The sequence below is a fragment of the Lates calcarifer genome, linkage group LG13 (genome assembly GCF_001640805.2).
Source record: "Lates calcarifer isolate ASB-BC8 linkage group LG13, TLL_Latcal_v3, whole genome shotgun sequence".
NCBI classification, from domain to species: domain Eukaryota; kingdom Metazoa; phylum Chordata; class Actinopteri; family Centropomidae; genus Lates; species Lates calcarifer.
This window is the reverse complement of record NC_066845.1, coordinates 20232039-20251083: the sequence shown is the minus strand read 5'-3', so window position 1 is coordinate 20251083 and position 19045 is coordinate 20232039. Positions and strand designations below refer to the sequence as shown.

The following is a 19045-nucleotide window of genomic DNA, read 5'->3' as shown; positions in this document are numbered from 1 at the left end:
TTGCTATAAAATTAGCTTATGCTATGAATCAATTGTCAAAATTGTTGCAGATTAATTTACTGTCAACCAATTGTTTCAGCTTTAGTTGAATTTCAATGACATTGCACCAACATGATAAATTTAACACGCGATTAAAATGAAAGTCAAAATATTGTGATACAACTCCAGCCATAACGCTATTCATGAGCCATTACGGTGTGCATATTATTCACAGTCACTAGTATGCTCACGTTTCCATTGGCTGAAAACTGAAGGGGGTTTTTACCAGGAGAACCTGAATGTAGCATATGGCATTAATCCAACATATTTGTAAGCATGAAGGATTACATTTCGTATATTTTCACAGTGTTCATCACATATATTGTTTATTTACAGTCATCTATACAATCATATTATGTATGTGTAGCGCCATTAATTCATTTTATCACTAACAGATCAGATCCCTATAGTGCATTGAGCTCCACAGTCAAAGGCACGCATCTTTTCTTTGTAACCACAACCATTACCACCCTTGCTTGAGGAATAACAAAAATATTATAATTTAACCACCTTGAAAAGAAACACCAAGTATTTACACACAGTATTTACTATGGCAAAATAAGCAAAAGCACATCCCGAGGGAGACTGCAATAAAACAACAATTTCTCTGTCTGGAGTGCTATGATGAGGTATTAAAATATACTAACAAACACAATCTTTTACAGTACAACAGCAAAATATTGCTTATTCTTAAAGCTATCTATCGGTTGCTGATTATATTGGTCATTCATTCAAGTTTTATATCCAGTGGCAATGTTAACCCTTTTTAAATATTTTTAATACATCCAACTAACCTAGTAATACTACTCAGTTCATCCATAAGTGGATCTTCACCTGAACCTGATTCTGACATGATGATTTATTTGAATTCCTCATTAAAATATATCAAGGTTGTGTATTTCACTGGAGCATTTTGAGTGTTCTGTGGTCTATATCCTGTTTAAACTACAGAATATCTGCACAAAATATCTTCTACAATATATATGGTTTTCGCAGCAGTCCAATCCCATCTCCACACACTGCAGTTCTTTCTCAGTACCGAGCATTGCTTTCAGACTCGCTGGCACTGCTGCTGCTTTGTCTTCTCCGCTGATGCCCTCCATCAGACTTCCAGCTGAGGTTTTCAGGTGGGTTTAGGACCTCTGCCCCTGTCTCGATGCCTAGGACCTGCCTCTGCACCAGCTTGCAGTAGAGCCCCCCGCTGGCCATCAGCTGACAGTGAGTGCCCTGTTCAGCCACACTGCCCCTGTCGATCACTATGACGCTGTGTGCCTTCTCCACTGTACTGAGTCGATGGGCGATCACTAGCACTGTGTGCTCCTGCATGATGTTGTTCAGAGCCTGCTGAACCTGTAGTAGATAGTCAGTGAGATAAATCAACACCTCTCTGATACATTGTATTATTGACTACCGCATTTATAATACAGGATTGCATTACATGTAATGGGTGCTGCATTTATTTTGTCCGTCTCCTGTATGTCATTTGGCTTTGGTAAATGTAGCAGTTTACTTACAATGTGCTCACTTTCTGCATCCAGAGCACTGGTCGCCTCATCCAGGATAAGAACACGTGGGTTGCGGATGAGAGCTCTTGCAATGGCCACCCTTTGTTTCTGCCCCCCTGACAACTGGGTGCCCTTCTCTCCAACACCTGGGAAAAAAATAAGGGGTGACCTTGCAAACTTTGTGAAGCAGAGGTAATAGTTAGCTGAATATAATTTTATTAAACAATATTATATAGTCACACATTATGCTTTTTTATATTTTGGAGGCATGTTTGACTTCATTTGCATTTGGACAGTGGAGACAGGAAATATGAGAGTAATGAGAGCATGTAACAATTGTCCCCAGCCAGGCTCGAATATACACCAGAATAAGTGGGGTGTGACTGATAATACCTGGATTAAAACTGCTGTTTTATGTCAGTAATAAAAAAATAAATATCTGTTCTAATTTAATTTACATAGTACTTTTCAAAACAAAGTAATGATTGAATTAAAACTTAAGAGTAGATCCCACTGAGCCTGAATTAACCATGAACTGTCTCACAGGAGACCAGTGCAGGAAATCCAGTGTGACAGTGATACATTACAATCAGATTCTAACCCTAACAGTAACTTGTATTAAGGCTTAAGTAAGTCACGCAAGTGTAACATGTTCCTACCTTTTCAATTACTAATGCAGTACACCTGTGGCTGACTTACAGATAAACAGATCTCATAATTACTTGTGTCATAGCCTTTGGGGAGGGTGGTGATAAAGTCATGAGCATTAGCCTTGGTGGCAGCCTGCACCACAGCCTCCATGGGGATGTCACTCAAGCCATAGGTGATGTTTTCCTTGACCGTGCGGGCAAACAACACAGGCTCTTGGCCCACAAGAGCTACCTGCAGAAACAAAATAACAATTGGATTGATGATTCCAAGTGGTGTGGAAGACCTTAACCAAAAGTAACTTGATCCTAGTAACTGTAGTTTATTTTTAACTCAATCCTACATACACCTTCCTGCTGCTGTAAATATTCACTAGAGCACCAAATGTGGATTAATCAGCACCTACATACTCCCTAATGCATGCACTATTTACTCCAGTTTGAGTAAGGTTTGCTTAAACTGCCGTGCCCAGTTGTTTTAGGAAATTACTGAGCCTTTTTTAAACGAAAAAGGCATAAATGTCACCCATTTAAAAAATGTATGTCTTCAGACTACTACTACTTCAAAAGAACACCCTGTCATATCCCTAAAACTATTCCTATTGCACTGATTCAGACAGACCTTGGAGTGGAGGTAGTCATGCTGGAAGGTGTGAACAGGTTTTCCATCCAGCAGCACCTGGCCTTGTTGAGGAGAGTAAAAGTTTTCCAGCAGACTCACACAGGAGCTCTTTCCACTGCCTGAGGGTCCCACGAGGGCTGTGACCTCTCCAGGCCGCAGGGTAAATGACACTCCCTACAAAAGGAACCAATTCAGGAAGTTATTTCCTTTCAACTTAAAAAGTCAACGTAAAAAAAGAATGGGTTTCGAGGCTGAAGAGCTACTGATATTTTGGGATTTACATTACAGATATAAAATATCGCAAAATGTGCACCTGCCTTTTTCCCTAGAACTATATCATTTTGGTGCAAAACCATGTGTAGTTGCTATTAGACTGAGATACTTAATTAAATAAAAGGCTTGGATTGGCCCAGTATTTTAGCAAACTGACCCTCAACTCTGCTACTTAAAGTCAAACTGACCAGCTGTGAGTAGTATACTGCTTTTACAGGTTTATCAACAAAGCGTGGGAGCAAGATCCCTCAGGACCAACCTTGAGAATATCAATCTCAGGGCGTGTTGGGTAAGCAAACGTGATGTCTTTAAATTCAACCAGACCAGTACATGTGTCTGGAGCCTCTGTGCCATCAGCTGGGTGTTTGGGTTTCCTGTCCAGGTACTCAAAAACTTTCTCAGCAGCTCCCACTCCCTGCATGAGACCTGTGTACACCGATGCAATGCTCTGTGGGGTGGATAACACAAGGTATTGGTTCAGAGCATTAGCCTAAGCTAGTTGTTTTTGAACACTCTGAGTAAAAAAATAAAACAGACAACATACCTCTAGACATTCTCCCAGCTCGAGCATGTATATGAAAAAGGATATCAAGGCACCACTGCTCATCTGACCAGTAACCACAAGGTGACCACCATAGTAGAGGATGGCAACCTCTAAAGCAAGCTCTGAAATCTGAAAAACCACACAACTACTGTAACAAACAGTTATCGATAAAAACATCCAGAGCTTTACATATTTTTTGAAGAAGCAACTGTTGACACCTACACAACTAGACCACATGTAGCAAGCATAAGCCAAGGCTTGCTTTTTGTTGAGCTGGAACATGATTAAGAGCTTGGCGTAGTAGGAGTCGGCCTCCCCACACTCGTTGGCAAAGCTCCGCACTGTCCTCATGGAGGAAATGGTTTCCTCTGCAACTTTATTGGCCTCTGCAAGAGTTGTTTGCACTTCTTTGGTCAGTTTCTGTAAAAATAAAACATAGAGGTTACTTTACTCTTACTTGTAAAATACATCATCAACTCAGACACAAAACTACTTTACCTTGTAGTATTCACCATAAACTTTGGAGACAACTGCAACGAAAGGGAATCCCATGATGGTCACCAGTGTGAGCTTCCAGGACATCCCAAACATGAAGATGAAGAAGCCAGCGCCCTTGATGGTGCTCCTCAGGAAGATGTTGACATTCTGAGAGATGAGATCACTCACTTGGGTGGTGTCAGCTGACAGACGTGAAATGATGTCACCTACAGGGTGATATAGGCATGTAACAGCATTAGGTGACTGCTTTAATGTTAAATAAGATCCATAAATAGAGGAAGTTGATCAAAGATGGATAGATGGATGGATTGCGTTCCCACATCACCTGTGTGGTTCTCATCAAAAAAGGCAATTTCCTGCCTCATCAGAGTTCTGAAGAGATGGTTCCTGAGCCGAAGGTTTAGTCGAGCAAATGTGAGGGTGAAGACTCCCCCACGCACTCCCATTGCAAGTGAACTGAGGAGAAAGAAAATGTTGTCAAACATCATGAAGCTCAGCCATTTTTCTGGTTCGACAGGACACATAACAATCTGCTTTACATCTTGTCAAGCGGGTTTGTCACGTGTCACTATAGCAGCTAACTCTATTTCCTGATCTCTGTAGTGACCAATAATGTCAAAAGAAAAAGATAATTACAACTGTCAGTGTACTGCACAAGACAACCTGTGTACTGTATATACTCACCTGGCTAAGGCCAGTACAGCCAGAGTGATGACGGGTTTAGCAAAGTACTCCATGCTCTGATGAACAACAATGCTGTCTATGGCCTTCCCATAGTAGTACGGTATGAAGGCTTCACCTGGAGGTAAAGACAGAGAACATTGTATAATGTTAAGGCTGTCCACATATTTTTGGATCTCAGTGGAATTGATTATTTATGCATAATAGGTTCTCCTAATTATCATCAGCAAATGCAAGATACATACTGAGAACTCTTGGACAACAATGAGAAATCTGTTTTCAAATTTGCTTTAGAAATTGAAGAAAATTTGCTTAAAAGTAGAGCTAAAACAACAGGTTCTCGGGTGTGAACATTTACTGCTTTGCTTTGTCTTCTGTGACAATAAACAAAATATCTTTGTATTTTGAATCGTTAGTAAGTGATTTTTTTAAGTCTCACAGAGCTGTGAGATATTTTGATGGACATTTTTCTCAGCAGACTAATCAGTAATAGAAATAATCATTAACTGCAGCCCTTGTTCCAAAGGTCTAAATTTACACTGTTTGTATGTTATGAAGGTGAGGTGTTTTTGCCATACAGTTTACACGTAATGGAGCACTGTTTTGAAGCTTATTACGAGAGTTGATATGTAATATGAGATTTAAAAAAAGACTGTATCCATAAGTGTACTGCATCTTCAATAAAGTGTTATAAGGTCCATCTGCATTGGCTCCAGTGGTGGAAGATAAGGAATCCAAGACCTTTGTACTTTTTAATGTCGCTTTTTATGACAACAAAAGCTGTAAGGGTTGTGTAATGTGAAATGAGTAACACAGTCATAACCTACAGGCTCAGTACTTTAACACAACTGTCAAAGTAAGGTTCTTCTGATATATTACACAAGTGTTGCAATCCTTTGTAACAGACAGGATTAAACACTGTCACTAAACACTAAACAGGTTTATAATACTATGTCAAGGCCACTCACACACAGCAGAGATGAGGAGAAAGAGGACAGCTACAAACAGCAGCCCACCATCCTTTCTGCAGTAGGTCAGCAAACGTCCCAGTGTAGCCCCAGAACTGGTCTTCTCCTTGTCCTGGCTTCCCTCCTCCTTCTGTTGTCTGTTCTGCTTCCTCTCACACCCCACCTCCTGCTCCTCCTCACCAGCTGTCCCCACCAGCTTCTCAGTGTCCTCAGTGCCTCGTCCTCCTCTGCTGATGCTGCTGTTTTGACTGCTCGTCGAACCGGGCTCCTTCCCCAGCAGCTTCCAGAGCAGCATGACACCCAGAGAGGAGACACAAGTCCAGCATATCAGGCTCAGGAGCCAAGGCTTGTGAGTCAGAGGCTCCAGCTCAGTCAGCATCAGCAGTTTGGCCAGGGCGTAGGTGATGATGATCAAGCAGATGAGGAGAATGAGGGTGGAGAGTGAAGAGACCCTCAGTGGGCCATCCTCCTTGTTCCATGATACACCTATGGAGGCTCCAAGTAGAATGGAGGCTCGGAGTAGCACAGTCCCCCAGAGGTCCAGTGCTGACTTGAGAATGTTAAAGTCCAGAGCATCCTTTCTGAATATGATCAAGTGTGATCCATGTGTATATAGGACAGTTGTGATGACAACGTCCAGTAGGACGAATAACACAATGCAGCTCACGCCTACTTTGATATCCATGCTGATTATCAAGGCAGAGTTATAGGGAAATACGTCAAATGCTACTACTATTAAACTATCCCTTATAATAGCAAAAACTGGCTTTTTAAAATACAACACTAAGTGGTTAGCAGTCACACCAAGGTGTTACATTCAGAGACACACCATACATACTGCAGAATCAGTGTATGGGGCTCTCAGATCACTCGGAATTCAGCAAAAATGACTCTACCAAGTAGGAACATTTTAATAATTTCTCTACATTTGCTTCCGGTTTTCCGTAGCTTAAAGAGTAAACATGAGGTTGTACAGAATAACTAGCTTAATTTAAGCCGTAACTAAGCTGTAAACAATTGTCCAGTAAGGTGGTAACATTCTGCAGTCACATTACCACTACATTATTTACTAGCCATGTAAGTTACCAATTAGCCTTGAGGCGTGTTGCGTCGGGTTACAAATGCGTCCATGTCAATAAATCCCTTAACGTCCAACCAGGTGTCCACAAGAACCTTAAATCATTTACTATAGTTTTGCTATATCCATAATAAATACACAGATGCACGAATGGTGTACTTGTTAAAAGACAAATATCCACGTCTCACACTGAGTCAGGTAGGGTTACGAGAATGAACCAACACTAGCCAAGTGGACACCGGTATCAAAGACCGTCTATGTCACAGAGGAGTCACACGGCAGAAACACGCAAACACGCTGCCATGACAGCTTCAGGCGTTTTGATTTTCGTGTGATGTGAATCAACTAGGTGATGGTTAGCTGACCTGCCAACAACCAAACAACACGTAAAAACAAAATTTAATCTGATAAAGAAATCTGATGTTACCGTGAAGAAATGACCAGTAAGGCAGCTCGAAGTCACTCACCCTCAGTATCCTTCAACTGTTAAGGAGTTACTGAAAATTACGTCAGTATTATATGGAAAAAATATATGAGACTATTGACGCACCTAAAAGGCAGCGAGTTCTGAACACATTGAAACTGCTATATAAGCTCAGAAAAGAAGGAAGAGTGATACCTCTTTTTATTTTGACCTATCTGACGCAGAACATTGTTGCGGAAGTGAACGTTGTGTGTTCCCTCCATCCAGGGATTCCTCCCACCAGGCATGGAGCAGCAGATTAAAACACAACAGCGACCCCCCTCTTTGGAAAGATAAGATTTCACAGTTTCTATGAACTTGATTATTTGCAAAATCCCAGTAAAACGCCATAATCCTAATCTTATTATAAAATCTCAAAACGGTCTCGAAATGATCACGAGTCATGAAGCTAGTTTGTCACGATAAAATCATATTGGGGTTAAAAAAAATAGTATGCTAAATTCCTACAGGACTAACAGATTAATTAAATGAATTTAATTTGATTAAATTATATAATTAAGTTATTTTTAATTAAAATTTGTAGAATGTATTCGGACTATCTATCCCTAGGTGTCACTTTTCACTCACCCTTATTAAAAGCAGCAATAATCAGTATTTGTTTATATTGGCAGTGGCTCAAATGACTATGTAAAATGTGAAAGTGGTCCCTTGTACTGACAAGCCCACAGAGAATTAACTCACACCTCTGCATTGCCCTGTGGTCTCTGGACTGTCTTTCAGCTCACTGTTTTGGTTTCACAGCAGCAATTTTGCAGTTGTGTTTCACTCTCACTGCTTTGATCAGCAGCAAGCAGCTGTTTTCATCTAATGAGCTCCAGCAGACTCATTCTACACAACCTGTCAAGCGCCAAACAGCAGACAGTGGTTGTTGGTGAATAGAGTGGGGCATTTTTGGGAGTTAACAGTCCAAACAGAGCTGAAAGAAAAGTGAATGTAGGACTTAAATTCATCAAGTGAATACAATCATGACTCCAAATCAGTGCTAATGTTGCTCCGTGTCTGTCGGATATGATAATAAGCAGCTATTTGCTAACATGTTTACTATAACAATTTCACATTATAAAATGGCAGAAATTTTCAGCTTTTTCATTGTTCTAAAGTGGCCAACAAAATGAATGAATACAGCTTTAATGTGAAATTAATGCCTCATCTCTCCCATTTATCTGCATACATTTGTTACTTCTAAGAACTGACCAAAATCAAAGAAAACATTTGAAACCGAAAAATTCATCATTACAAATGCTTCTTATTTATTCTACAAATTATTTGGATATTAGCTCATTCAGACCAGGTTTTTGAGTGTTAAGTGTCTATATTCTGCAATGGTGGCAGCAGGGCCAAGAGACTCCACTAATGGCTCTACACCAAGGTTTCACAAATGAAACAATACCTTTATTTCAAAGCATTGCAGCATAAAAATATATTCTACAACAAAGTAAAAACAAATAAGTTAACACCATTTTCATAGGAAACAACACATTTTAGGGAAATTGAGGAAAAAATCTCAACAATTCATGTGGGTCAATGATTACTGCCATTTCTTTGGCCAGTTTCCAAGTGCAAGATTCATCTAAGAGTGAAACACCAACCTACAGTGTGTTCAACTGACTAGGTGTTGGTAGCACTAATCATCACACTCATCTGGATTCCCGTCTACTGTCCCAGACTTCAGGCAGCTCGTGATGACATGTAGTCGTTCCCCCGCCTGTGTGTCATCTCCTAGTTCTTTTCAAAACATCCTTTTCAATGAACATCAGACTCGGCCAAGTGATACGCTAAGTCAGTCTTTATGTCATCTGAGTTGCTTTGCTCGGTCGCCAGCACCGTCTCAACAGGAAAAGACAAATATAAACTGTCTTTCAATTTTTTGGGTGAGGGTGAATCTCCTGCACCGAACAGAGGATCTGCAATTTTAAAGGTCATCGAGGGCATGTTATGCGCCCTGCGTTTGGCGTTCTTCTTCTTCTCTTGTTTGTAGGCTGCATTCATATTGGCTATCACCTGGAAGAGAAACACACATATTCACACACAAAACAGAAAAAACATCTCAGTTGAATCATTTCTTCACATTACACATGTTACACTGCCAGTTATGTAATGAGGCATCTAAATGTATTTATTTGTGAATATCTTTGTTAACAAGTTTGTGGTCTTGTAACGCATGAATAATACTAGTATTAACTCTGTATCCACAATAGTTAATAAAGAGATTCTGTTACCGAAATCTGTGGTGTAAGAGTCAAGTTTCTGTCATATAAAACACAACTGTGCAAAAGAATGGTGCTCAACACAAATATCACCACAAAGACATCATGCCCTACAATGCCACAATACATGCCAGGTACCATGTCTGGAGCACACAGAAACGCACACAATGCAACAGGAAACTTGGTTGATCTCACAAAGTAACTATTAGCTGTGGCCAATCAGTGAATAAAACCAAACTTTTATATTTTTTTAATACTGACAGTGAATAAAATAACTGTGTAAATGTGCGTGAGTGACAAACCCACAAATTCATTACCAAACACTGCAGAACCCCTCACTTCTATGCAGTTTTTTGCATCTTTTAGCCCAGTGTTTTGGTTTTCTGGACTGAACTCTGCTCTCATCATCCGACCAACTGTGTTCAGCAAGAACGCTCTGATAAACAGACCTTACACTGCTACCTGCCCAGGACCACGCAGCAGGCAGGCAAAGTTATCGACAAGCTGGTGAACATATGGGAGCATTTAGCAGCTAAAGAGCCAGAGACCAAAACAGCTGACAGGAGCGTGAATATTGGACTTACGTACGTCAGGGTGCCAGAAATACACAAATAAAAGATTACGCAGCTCTGTGTCTGATGGATTTGTAAAAAGGCAACTCTTTGCTCACATGTTTGCCAGAATAACTTTATACAGTGATGTTAGTTTTTAGTTTTCAGCTTGGTCTGGTTGGCCAACAGCAAAAAAAGAAACAGCAGGCCCAAAACAAACACAGGAAATGAGGCTTTGAATATTTCATGAATCCAGCATTCGATTGTCCTTTAAAAACACTTCCTCTCTCTCCTAAACTAATACCCTACTTAAAACAATAGTGACACTCCCAAATGTACTTTGAAAGAGCTTTAATCATTCCTTTTGTCCATACTGGGTGTCAAATGATGTCACTAACATGATGTCAGTGTAAGTGATAAGGGACAGAGTCCACAGTCCTCATTGTTAAATCGTCCATGCTTAGCTTCAACTGAACTTATGAAAAGATTTTAGCACAGAGCAAGGAGTGTGGAATATATTCATCCATCTCTTCACTGAAATGGCTTAAGGAAGTGATCGGTTTACAGCCAGTGTGGTCAGGACACCTACAACTCTTTCAATGTTAATAAGGTCATGTGGGTATTGTTTTAAGACAGAATCAAAAGAAGGTGGACCAGTCATTTAAGAAGGCAATGGCCCCATATTGGGACCTTTAAAGATGCTGCAGTGAGAACCATCATTCCTGAACTTTGCATGCATGTAAAACTGCCAACACATGACAGCCAGATAAAGAACAAAGTCCATCACCAACATCCATTTTCATTTGTGAATGATAAAATAAAATGTTGTGAATTACCAGCTGCTTAACTGAGTTCTGTTGCTCCTGCATTATTGACATATATGTTGAGGCCTTCTCCTTTGTGGAATACATATCCTGCTCTTGTTCGTCATAGTTCAGCAGGCTCAGTGTTGTCTAGAAGACAGGAAATGATATTTCATTAGAAGACACCAAAACACACAGACATGGATTATTCCCACAGTCTTACCTCATTGGGTAAATTAGCTTTCCTGTTGAACATGAGGGAGTAAGGGGTGAACTTAGTCGTAGGGTTGGTGGACGTCCTGAACAAAAACAGCACAGGGTCTAGAAAGTCGTCCCAGTCAGCCTGCTTCTCCGTCACCATCTGCACAATAGCTTCCTTCAGTAATGGACTTGTGCAGTCATGGAGCGGGTTGAGCTGAGGTTGATCCAGAGGAGAGACCTTCTGCACAATGCTCCATCTGTCACACAGCAACTTTGTCACCTGGAAAACATCCGTATCTGCACTGACAAAAGTGACCCACAACAGCACCAAAATCTCCCATCAGTTTATTCATCTGTTCATTTGATTTAACTTTGTGACTCACATCTCACCTCATCACAGAAGTCTGCATTCTGTGTGCACACTATTGTTTTAGGGGCACCAAACCTAATTGAACAGAGACCAGAATTAGTTCAATTTCAGGTAAAAATAAATAAATACAAAAATTTAAGGGTATTAGCATGTGTTAAACTAGAGGCAGTGGCCTTTTATTAAAGACTTGGAAACAGTAGATTATTTTTAATCTGACCCCTGATTCAACCTCAGTGGCTGTTCAAAGTCTTGTGGCATGTTTTTACCTGTATATACATTTGGAGATGCATCTTGAAACAGAGAAAGCATCCGTCTTTTGCACTGGAAATGCTTCTGGCCATTTAGTAAAGTAATCAATGAAGACTGTAACATTAGTGTTGCCTTGCTGGGTCTCTGGAAAAGGTCCTGAGAGAAGAGGAAAAACATGTGTCAGGCTGTGGATTAAAGAGCAAAAAAATATTTGCTGATTTAATTGAGGCAAAAACCTATGATGTCAATCCCAACGATATCCCAGGGTGCGTCCACTTTTATGGGCCGAACAGTCCTCGCCAGATTTTTATTCCTCTCTGTGTGCTGACAAGTGTCACACACTTTAATCTGAAACAAGCATAGTTATCAGATAGGATAGACGATATCACCAGAATATAGTATCCTGTAATATCAGCTGCTTTGACACATAAAGATTTACATACCCAATCCACTACATCCTTGATGATCCCAAGCCAGTAGTACTTGCTCTGGATCCTGTGGACGGTCTTCTTTTGGCCCAGGTGTTGGCCGATGTCATTGAAGTGGCAATCGAGGAAAATCTGCCTCTTCCTCTCAGCCTCAATCACCACCTCCCTCTTCTCTTCTTTCCTTGGTCCCACATAGTACAGCTTGCCCTCTTGAATGAAGATATGAATGAAGGGGACACGTGAAATCCCTGACAATTACTGACAGTGAAAACAAGGTTGCTAACTACTAACTACTAACAGAGGAGCACCACAGAATGCAGATAAATGTACTGTGAGTAATTTTTCAATAAATACTTCTGGCACAGGAAGAGAACAACACTATACTACATTACTATATGACTGTATTTAATTTGGTCTTGGTCTTGAATGGTTGATATTTAATTGAACACAACGTTGGACTTGCTGAAAACAGTTGAGGTCCCTTCTTTAATTTGGCGCACACTGCATTTAGTAAATACCACCTATCTAATGAAAATGTCAACTTTAGTGAGTAGTTCGAGTGTTATTTTCATAGTTTCATGATAATTTAGCAAGACCAACAGCCAGTTTTTTAGTTGAGAAGTACCTGGTATGGAGTGCTAGTTATGGTGAAAGACTAAGTAAGTGAGCCGAATTCTCTAAAGACGTCTATAGATACATATAATATATTACTTTATGTCCTAGGGGGTACATACACGCCGACAATATAGACGACTTTAAATTGACAAGTTTTTGAAATGGAAGTTCGTGATGTCAACCGACAATCACTGGAGCTGAAGACAGCAGTGCATTCTCAGTGTTTTTTTCCGCTGGTAAATTAATGTTTTAAAATAACACTTACCGTCAATGATAAATTTCTGAGCGTATCTTTTGAGATTCTTCTTTCGTAAAGGATTCATCGTCTGAGGAAAGCAACCCTTAGCCACGAAAGTGTAAATGTCACCGAGTTTGTTGGAGCTGGATTCAACCACCTCCTCCTCAGCAACTTGCAACGACTCCACGCTTAACATTTCAGCTCACACTTTACAGTTTAGCACAAAGGACAGCGATTACACACCTCAGTAAACATAAATATACCGGGAGCCAATCGGCATATTTAGCAGCAGTGCTAGCTGCTGCTAACGAAGACAGAAAATCTACAATAAAATCACAACAGGATGAAGATACAAAGCGTGTGCCTGTCTGCTCTCTCCTCTTCTTCTTTTGATTAAACCGGTATGTTTTCTGCATCAGCGCCCCTGCTTGACAAAGGCTAGAACCTGCCACCCTCCTTTATAAAATGAAAAGGCCAATGACAAGCTTCAAGGTTTTATTTCGAATGTCATCACCGGAAGCATTAATATGCTACTCTGTTTTCTCTTGATCATGTACTATGGTCGTGATGACCTCTTCGGTAACAACTGCATATTCTACAAGAGTAAATACTACAACTACTACAACTACTTTTTGAAGTTTTTCTGACCTTTAGTGGACACGGTGGTCGAATTTGCCCATTTGAGGCAAGGTAAACGCAAAAGCACTCAAACTTTCCGGTATACACTTTCAAACTAAAACGTAAAAAAATGTAATTACACACTACGACCACTGGAGGACAATACATTCATGACTACATCATTACCAATAACTCTACCGAGCGTTAAGCCGAACACAACGGCATAGTCAATTTCCTGTGACTGTCTTCAAAATAAACGTTTCTACATAGAGAGGCATGTAATTACACAGTAACCAGTGGAGGGCAATGAACACAGCCATGTTAGCCTCACATTAGAGCACTGTCGGCTTTGTTTTTATGTCAGAAATAAACAGGGAAGGAGCGCAATGCAATTGCAACTCTAAAGATTAGGCTCTTTCCAAATTGTGGCATTAGTGCTCTCTTCTTGATGACTGTCAAATAGGTTTTGGGTTCTATGTTTGACACACTCAGTTTTTAGAAATGTACAGTCGAGAGCTAGCGGCTGCTTTTTGGTAGTGTGTAGTCCATTTAGGATTTGTGGGGATGACGCTTTTATTTTGAGAATTTGAACCGGAAGTGTTGCATTTGTTGTTGCTAACCCAGAAGTAGCTGTCTAGCAGGTCAGTTGTGGCATTATTATGTTTTTCGGGGATTTTTATTAAGGTAATTCATTTGAAAGGGGTAGACATGAAAAACGACGAGGACGGAAAGCCTCAGTTTTACACCTGTAACTGTTTCACGACTGATAATATTTTCCTGGAGGACTACAAACTCCACATTCGTTTTGTATCGGAGCAGCAGTTCAGACTGGACTACCAGCCAGTGAGTGCACATTAGTTATATTTTCAATACAAAAATAACACTGGAGAGCCACTTCCTTTTTGTAAACTGTGTTTTGTAAACAGCTGCTAAGGAGGCTTGGTTGCGTCACGGATCAACAGTTTGAGGATGTGCTCAACGAGGTAATAAAGTGTGTGTGTGTGTGTGTGTGTGTGTGTGAGAGAGAGAGAGAGAGAGAGAGAGAGAGAGAGAGATTATTAATGATACTAGTTTCATACACGCAGCACTTTGATGAATAATGGATTAGATGACCAACAGAAAATTAACTGAACGCTAGTTTGAGGTTTTAATTATTGTAATTTATGATTTATAATAATAATAAGATAAATTAGCTAAATTCACAACTCAACTTCTAGCCACTTGAGAATAATTGTAAATGAAATTTCTTTGGTTTTTAGACTGTTTTGGGACAAAACTTCTTAAGGTATAGATAATTATAAAATAAACCATTGTAAATTAAATTAATTGTTTATATAATGTGTTTATATATATATATATATATATATATATATATATATATATATATATATATATATATATATATATATAATAGAGATAATAATTAAATTATATATATTGCCATAATAATTTAATCATAGGGTGATTACATTGTTGTGGTCACCTAATTGTCCAGTTGTTTTCATGTTGGAGACCTTCCTGTTGGCATTAAGAGAAAGAGGCATCCTGGTAGAGAATAGAGCTGAAATGGCAGAGGTTACAAGTAGGAGATCCACACCTAATGTGCCCTATATTATGATATAACAAGATAGTTAAGTTGTGATCAATAGACAACATTCTATCTTGTCAGGATCATGAGGTAGCTCACCTTTTTCTTCTGCTTCCAAACAGTAACTGAAGTGTCTATCTGCTCTGTTTAGATTTCACAGGAAGTGGACAGGCGAAGGCGTCTCAGTGTGACGTCTGCTGAGAGAGCTGCTGTTATAAAAGACTCATACCAGCCGCTCTATCCTCATGTCTACCATCTGCAGGTATTTACTGCAACACTCTGTGCTAATAGTGTCATCTACAGTGTGTCATTAACGCCTTGCTGAGACACATCTGCGCTTTGCGTCTCCTCAGGAGTCTTACCTCAGCCCAAAGTTCAAGCAGATTGTCGAGTACTGTCGAAGCAGCACCACCAGTGAAGAAGGTCTCTTAGACCTGTTGGAGGAAGAGGCAGGTAAGCAGGAAAGTACTTTCATTTCCTCTCAGTGGCTAAGGCTCCTCTCCTTTGTAGGCATCACTTAGCTTCATTTTCAGATCCTCAGTCAGCTGCTTAGAGGAGCCCACCACGAGGTTTGAAGAGTCATCAGCTGAATTTATCATCAGCCGACAATTCCTAATGCCATTTCTTCACCTGCTTTACAAGTCCTAAGAAATCAATTAAGGCCAAATGAGTTGATGAAGTCAAATGTTTTACAAGCTGAAGAACAACTATGTAAACAGCCTGTGATACACCTGCACTGGTCCTGGCTCATTAAATGTGAATATTTGCTAGTTTCTTAGTGTTCTTAGCCACCAAAGTTCACAGGTCTTAAATTTGAGAAGTAGTAGTACAAACAGAGGCTACCTGCCATTTGTTCATGTTGAACAGTTATATCACAGTTCAACAATGGATGGGGGAATGGGAATTCTTGGGTCTCTGTAAATAATATTATGAAGATTACATTCTAGACCTGTGAAAAGTGCCCTGAGATAACTTCTGTTGTGAATCGGTGCTGTATTAAAAATGTCTTGACTTGATGTGGAGCATCTTTGGTTAATTCCTGTTCCTGTTATAGCTCCAAGGGTGTATCGCTTCCCTGTGTTTGAGAAAAGCTTCTGTGAGGAGCTGGTGGAGGAGCTGGAGCACTTTGAACAGTCTTCAGCCCCAAAGGGCAGACCCAACACCATGAACCATTATGGGGTAATGTATCCATCTCTACTGCCTGAAAGGCCTTAAAGCACCATTTAATCACTGCTCAGTCATTTATGTTTTATCTTTTTTGTGCCTTGACATTTGGATCCTTGGCCCATCATGGCTGCATTGGTCATGAAATATGTGGAATTCGGCATTCAAGGCAGGTATACAGGGACTTTGATACATTTTTTAAGACAGTCGTTGTTTTTTAGCCAAGATGGAGCCCTTCAGCAAAAATCTTAAATTAGGACCATATAAAATGTTAAAGCCACAGAAGAGGTCTGACTTAAATATGTATAGCTGAAGGAAGGTCAGGGAGTGAAAAGTGAGGGTTACGAAGAGATTCTTTTATTCATGATATTCTTCTCATTTTCTCTCTTCCCAGATCCTCCTGAATGAACTGGGTTTTGACGAGGGCTTCTTTACACCTCTCCGTGAGCAGTACCTACATCCGCTCACCTCCCTGCTGTACCCAGACTGTGGGGGCCGCTGTCTGGACAGTCACAAGGCCTTTGTGGTCAAATATGACATGAATGAAGACCTGGACCTGAGCTACCATTATGACAACGCAGAGGTCACTCTTAATGTTTCCCTGGGCAAGGACTTCACTGAGGGAAACCTTTATTTTGGTGATATGAGACAGGTGACTACATACAATAATCTAAATTTTCTAATAATTTACGTGCACTCTTATTATTGATAATAATATTTGTCATTCCAAGTGATGCCCTTCTGTGGTAAAAAAGTATGAACATAAGATATTTCCAAGATAATAAATCCTGCTGATAACTGGTGGTGTACAAATACTCATAACAAGTGGTTTTGTTGCCCCCCTGCAGGTTCCTTTAAGTGAGACAGAGTGTTCAGAGGTTGAACACAGCGTGACACAGGGCCTCCTCCACCGGGGCCAACACATGCACGGGGCCCTGCCCATCTCCTCTGGCCAGCGCTGGAACCTCATCATTTGGATGAGAGCCTCGCAGGAACGTAACAAACTTTGCCCCATGTGCAACAGGAAGCCAACGCTGGTGGAAGGAGAGGGCTTCGCTGATGGGTTCACCAAACACTCCAGTGCCCTGATGAACGTTTCCTGTGTGTTGACGTAATGTATCCGGCTGCTACAGGCCTGTGCATGACACTGTGTGTAGGATTTTAATAGATAACCAATACTACACTGAGTGACTGTAGAAAGTCATTAATTCTAATGAGACATTTTGACTGTATTCCAAATTGGAATGATTAATATTTATTATTTGTATTATAAAAAATGGGGGTAGCACTATAACTCTGGGCTTCAGACACTGAATCTAGTGTCCCCTTTTGTGACATGTATAATTCTGACTTTATTGTTCCAAATATTAGTCCAGTAATAATAAAAAAACAATACTGGTCAAGCTCCTGTATTTATGTACAGTATTACTGTATTTCGTGCCAAACATTATTTAGAGAGTTTTAAAATTAAGGCTTCAACAATCTGACTTTTTCTGTCCTGATGCTGAAAGTCAGGAGTCCTTACTATTACTCAACACTGACTGATGGCACCTTTACTTGTATAATTAAATTGTTGATCAGTCACATTTTGCCAGTACTTAGTCAACTCAATGGGGAACTCTACTGACACATCGAAGTCTGTCCAGTCTCTCCAGAGAGCTGTGAAGTTTGATAAGTTGCCTTAAGAGATGTCACTTACGTCAGCATTGGTTGGGGCTGAAGTCTGAAAGTATGAAATAAAAAGATGAAATCTCTGGTTCTGCTGCATCTTTTCTGTTTTATTTTACTGTCCATCATGAATCTGACAATGTTATAGAAGTTTTATATCAGTGGAGTGCTCTTTCAAAAGGCTCAGCATCAGCACCAGTAGCAGTGTTCAGTATTAGAAATACATCCAGTTCAGTGTTGGTGTTGGTGTTGGTGTTTGTCCAGTGCTGTTGTGTGGAAACTATGTCTGCCCAAGCCTTACTTTTCAGGAAATGAAAAAAACCTTGTGTTTTAATTGAACAGTTAGTCACAAGCTTTTCTTAAATGAGAAATATGGCGATAGTAGGCTGTATTTACCTTTTGACATCACCCAGCCACAGATTTCTCAGTCATGCTATAGATTAGATAAAAATCACGTTTGATTTAAGACAACACACATAATATGGAATAATATAATTTTAATTACATAAATTATATCTCTCACTTCATGAATATCCATCCTGTGTGCAGTTCTTTTTTTACTGTCACATCCATTTAGTGTTGTGCTGGAGGTTAATTATGTTCTCATACAGAGTCTTGGAAAGTAAAAACACAAACATGAACATTTACACTACATCTTGTATAACTGATCCTTTTCAGCAACATCAGAACATCAGGACTTTTTGGTTGTTTCTTTTTGTAAATGTGCCAATGTGGAGTGTTGAACTGGAGGGAAACAGGGAAAAGGAGAGCTGGTTCTCTGGGATCAGAGACACACTACAACATATTCAAACACACACCAAAACACAAATATGCAAAGGCTAACATACAGTAAAAGGCATGGCTTTGTACAGTTGACTTTACAACTTTATGTTAAATAGCTTTGTGAATAAAATGGTGCTTGCTTTCACATTTCCTGCCTCAAAATCAAACTCTGTACACACAGGCTGATGTGAAATTGTTGAACAATAAGTTTTGGCATTGTACT

General features: G+C 40.0%; 3 protein-coding genes across 4 annotated transcripts; 1 reads left to right on the top strand and 2 right to left on the bottom strand.

Annotated features, from left to right (window-relative positions):
- Window positions 1-244: 244 nt before the first annotated feature.
- Window positions 245-7430, bottom strand: abcb9 (ATP-binding cassette, sub-family B (MDR/TAP), member 9). The gene is made up of 11 exons (XM_018669191.2): window positions 5778-7430; window positions 4813-4927; window positions 4454-4584; window positions 4129-4334; window positions 3853-4050; window positions 3631-3759; window positions 3346-3534; window positions 2814-2987; window positions 2267-2426; window positions 1554-1690; window positions 245-1389 (listed from the first exon to the last, which is right to left on the bottom strand). Exons 1-11 carry the CDS (start codon window positions 6460-6462, stop codon window positions 1072-1074), a joined length of 2442 nt encoding a protein of 813 aa, XP_018524707.1. The 5' UTR covers window positions 6463-7430; the 3' UTR covers window positions 245-1071.
- A 1279-nt stretch (window positions 7431-8709) lies between these two features.
- zgc:113436 (uncharacterized protein LOC503528 homolog) lies at window positions 8710-13517 on the bottom strand. The gene is made up of 8 exons (XM_051075263.1): window positions 13029-13517; window positions 12164-12357; window positions 11957-12068; window positions 11738-11876; window positions 11492-11546; window positions 11124-11381; window positions 10934-11050; window positions 8710-9340 (listed from the first exon to the last, which is right to left on the bottom strand). Exons 1-8 carry the CDS (start codon window positions 13195-13197, stop codon window positions 9083-9085), a joined length of 1302 nt encoding a protein of 433 aa, XP_050931220.1. The 5' UTR covers window positions 13198-13517; the 3' UTR covers window positions 8710-9082.
- A 665-nt stretch (window positions 13518-14182) lies between these two features.
- ogfod2 (2-oxoglutarate and iron-dependent oxygenase domain containing 2) lies at window positions 14183-18127 on the top strand. Of its 2 annotated transcripts, XM_018668302.2 has the most exons (7): window positions 14188-14462; window positions 14546-14602; window positions 15359-15469; window positions 15561-15660; window positions 16262-16386; window positions 16766-17023; window positions 17220-18127. In XM_018668302.2, exons 1-7 carry the CDS (start codon window positions 14328-14330, stop codon window positions 17484-17486), a joined length of 1053 nt encoding a protein of 350 aa, XP_018523818.1. In that variant the 5' UTR covers window positions 14188-14327; the 3' UTR covers window positions 17487-18127. The 2 variants fall into 2 exon arrangements, with proteins under 2 accessions (XP_050931252.1, XP_018523818.1); XM_051075295.1 differs by lacking the exon at window positions 14546-14602 and having other exon boundaries at window positions 14183-14462.
- The last annotated feature ends 918 nt before the right edge of the window (window positions 18128-19045 follow it).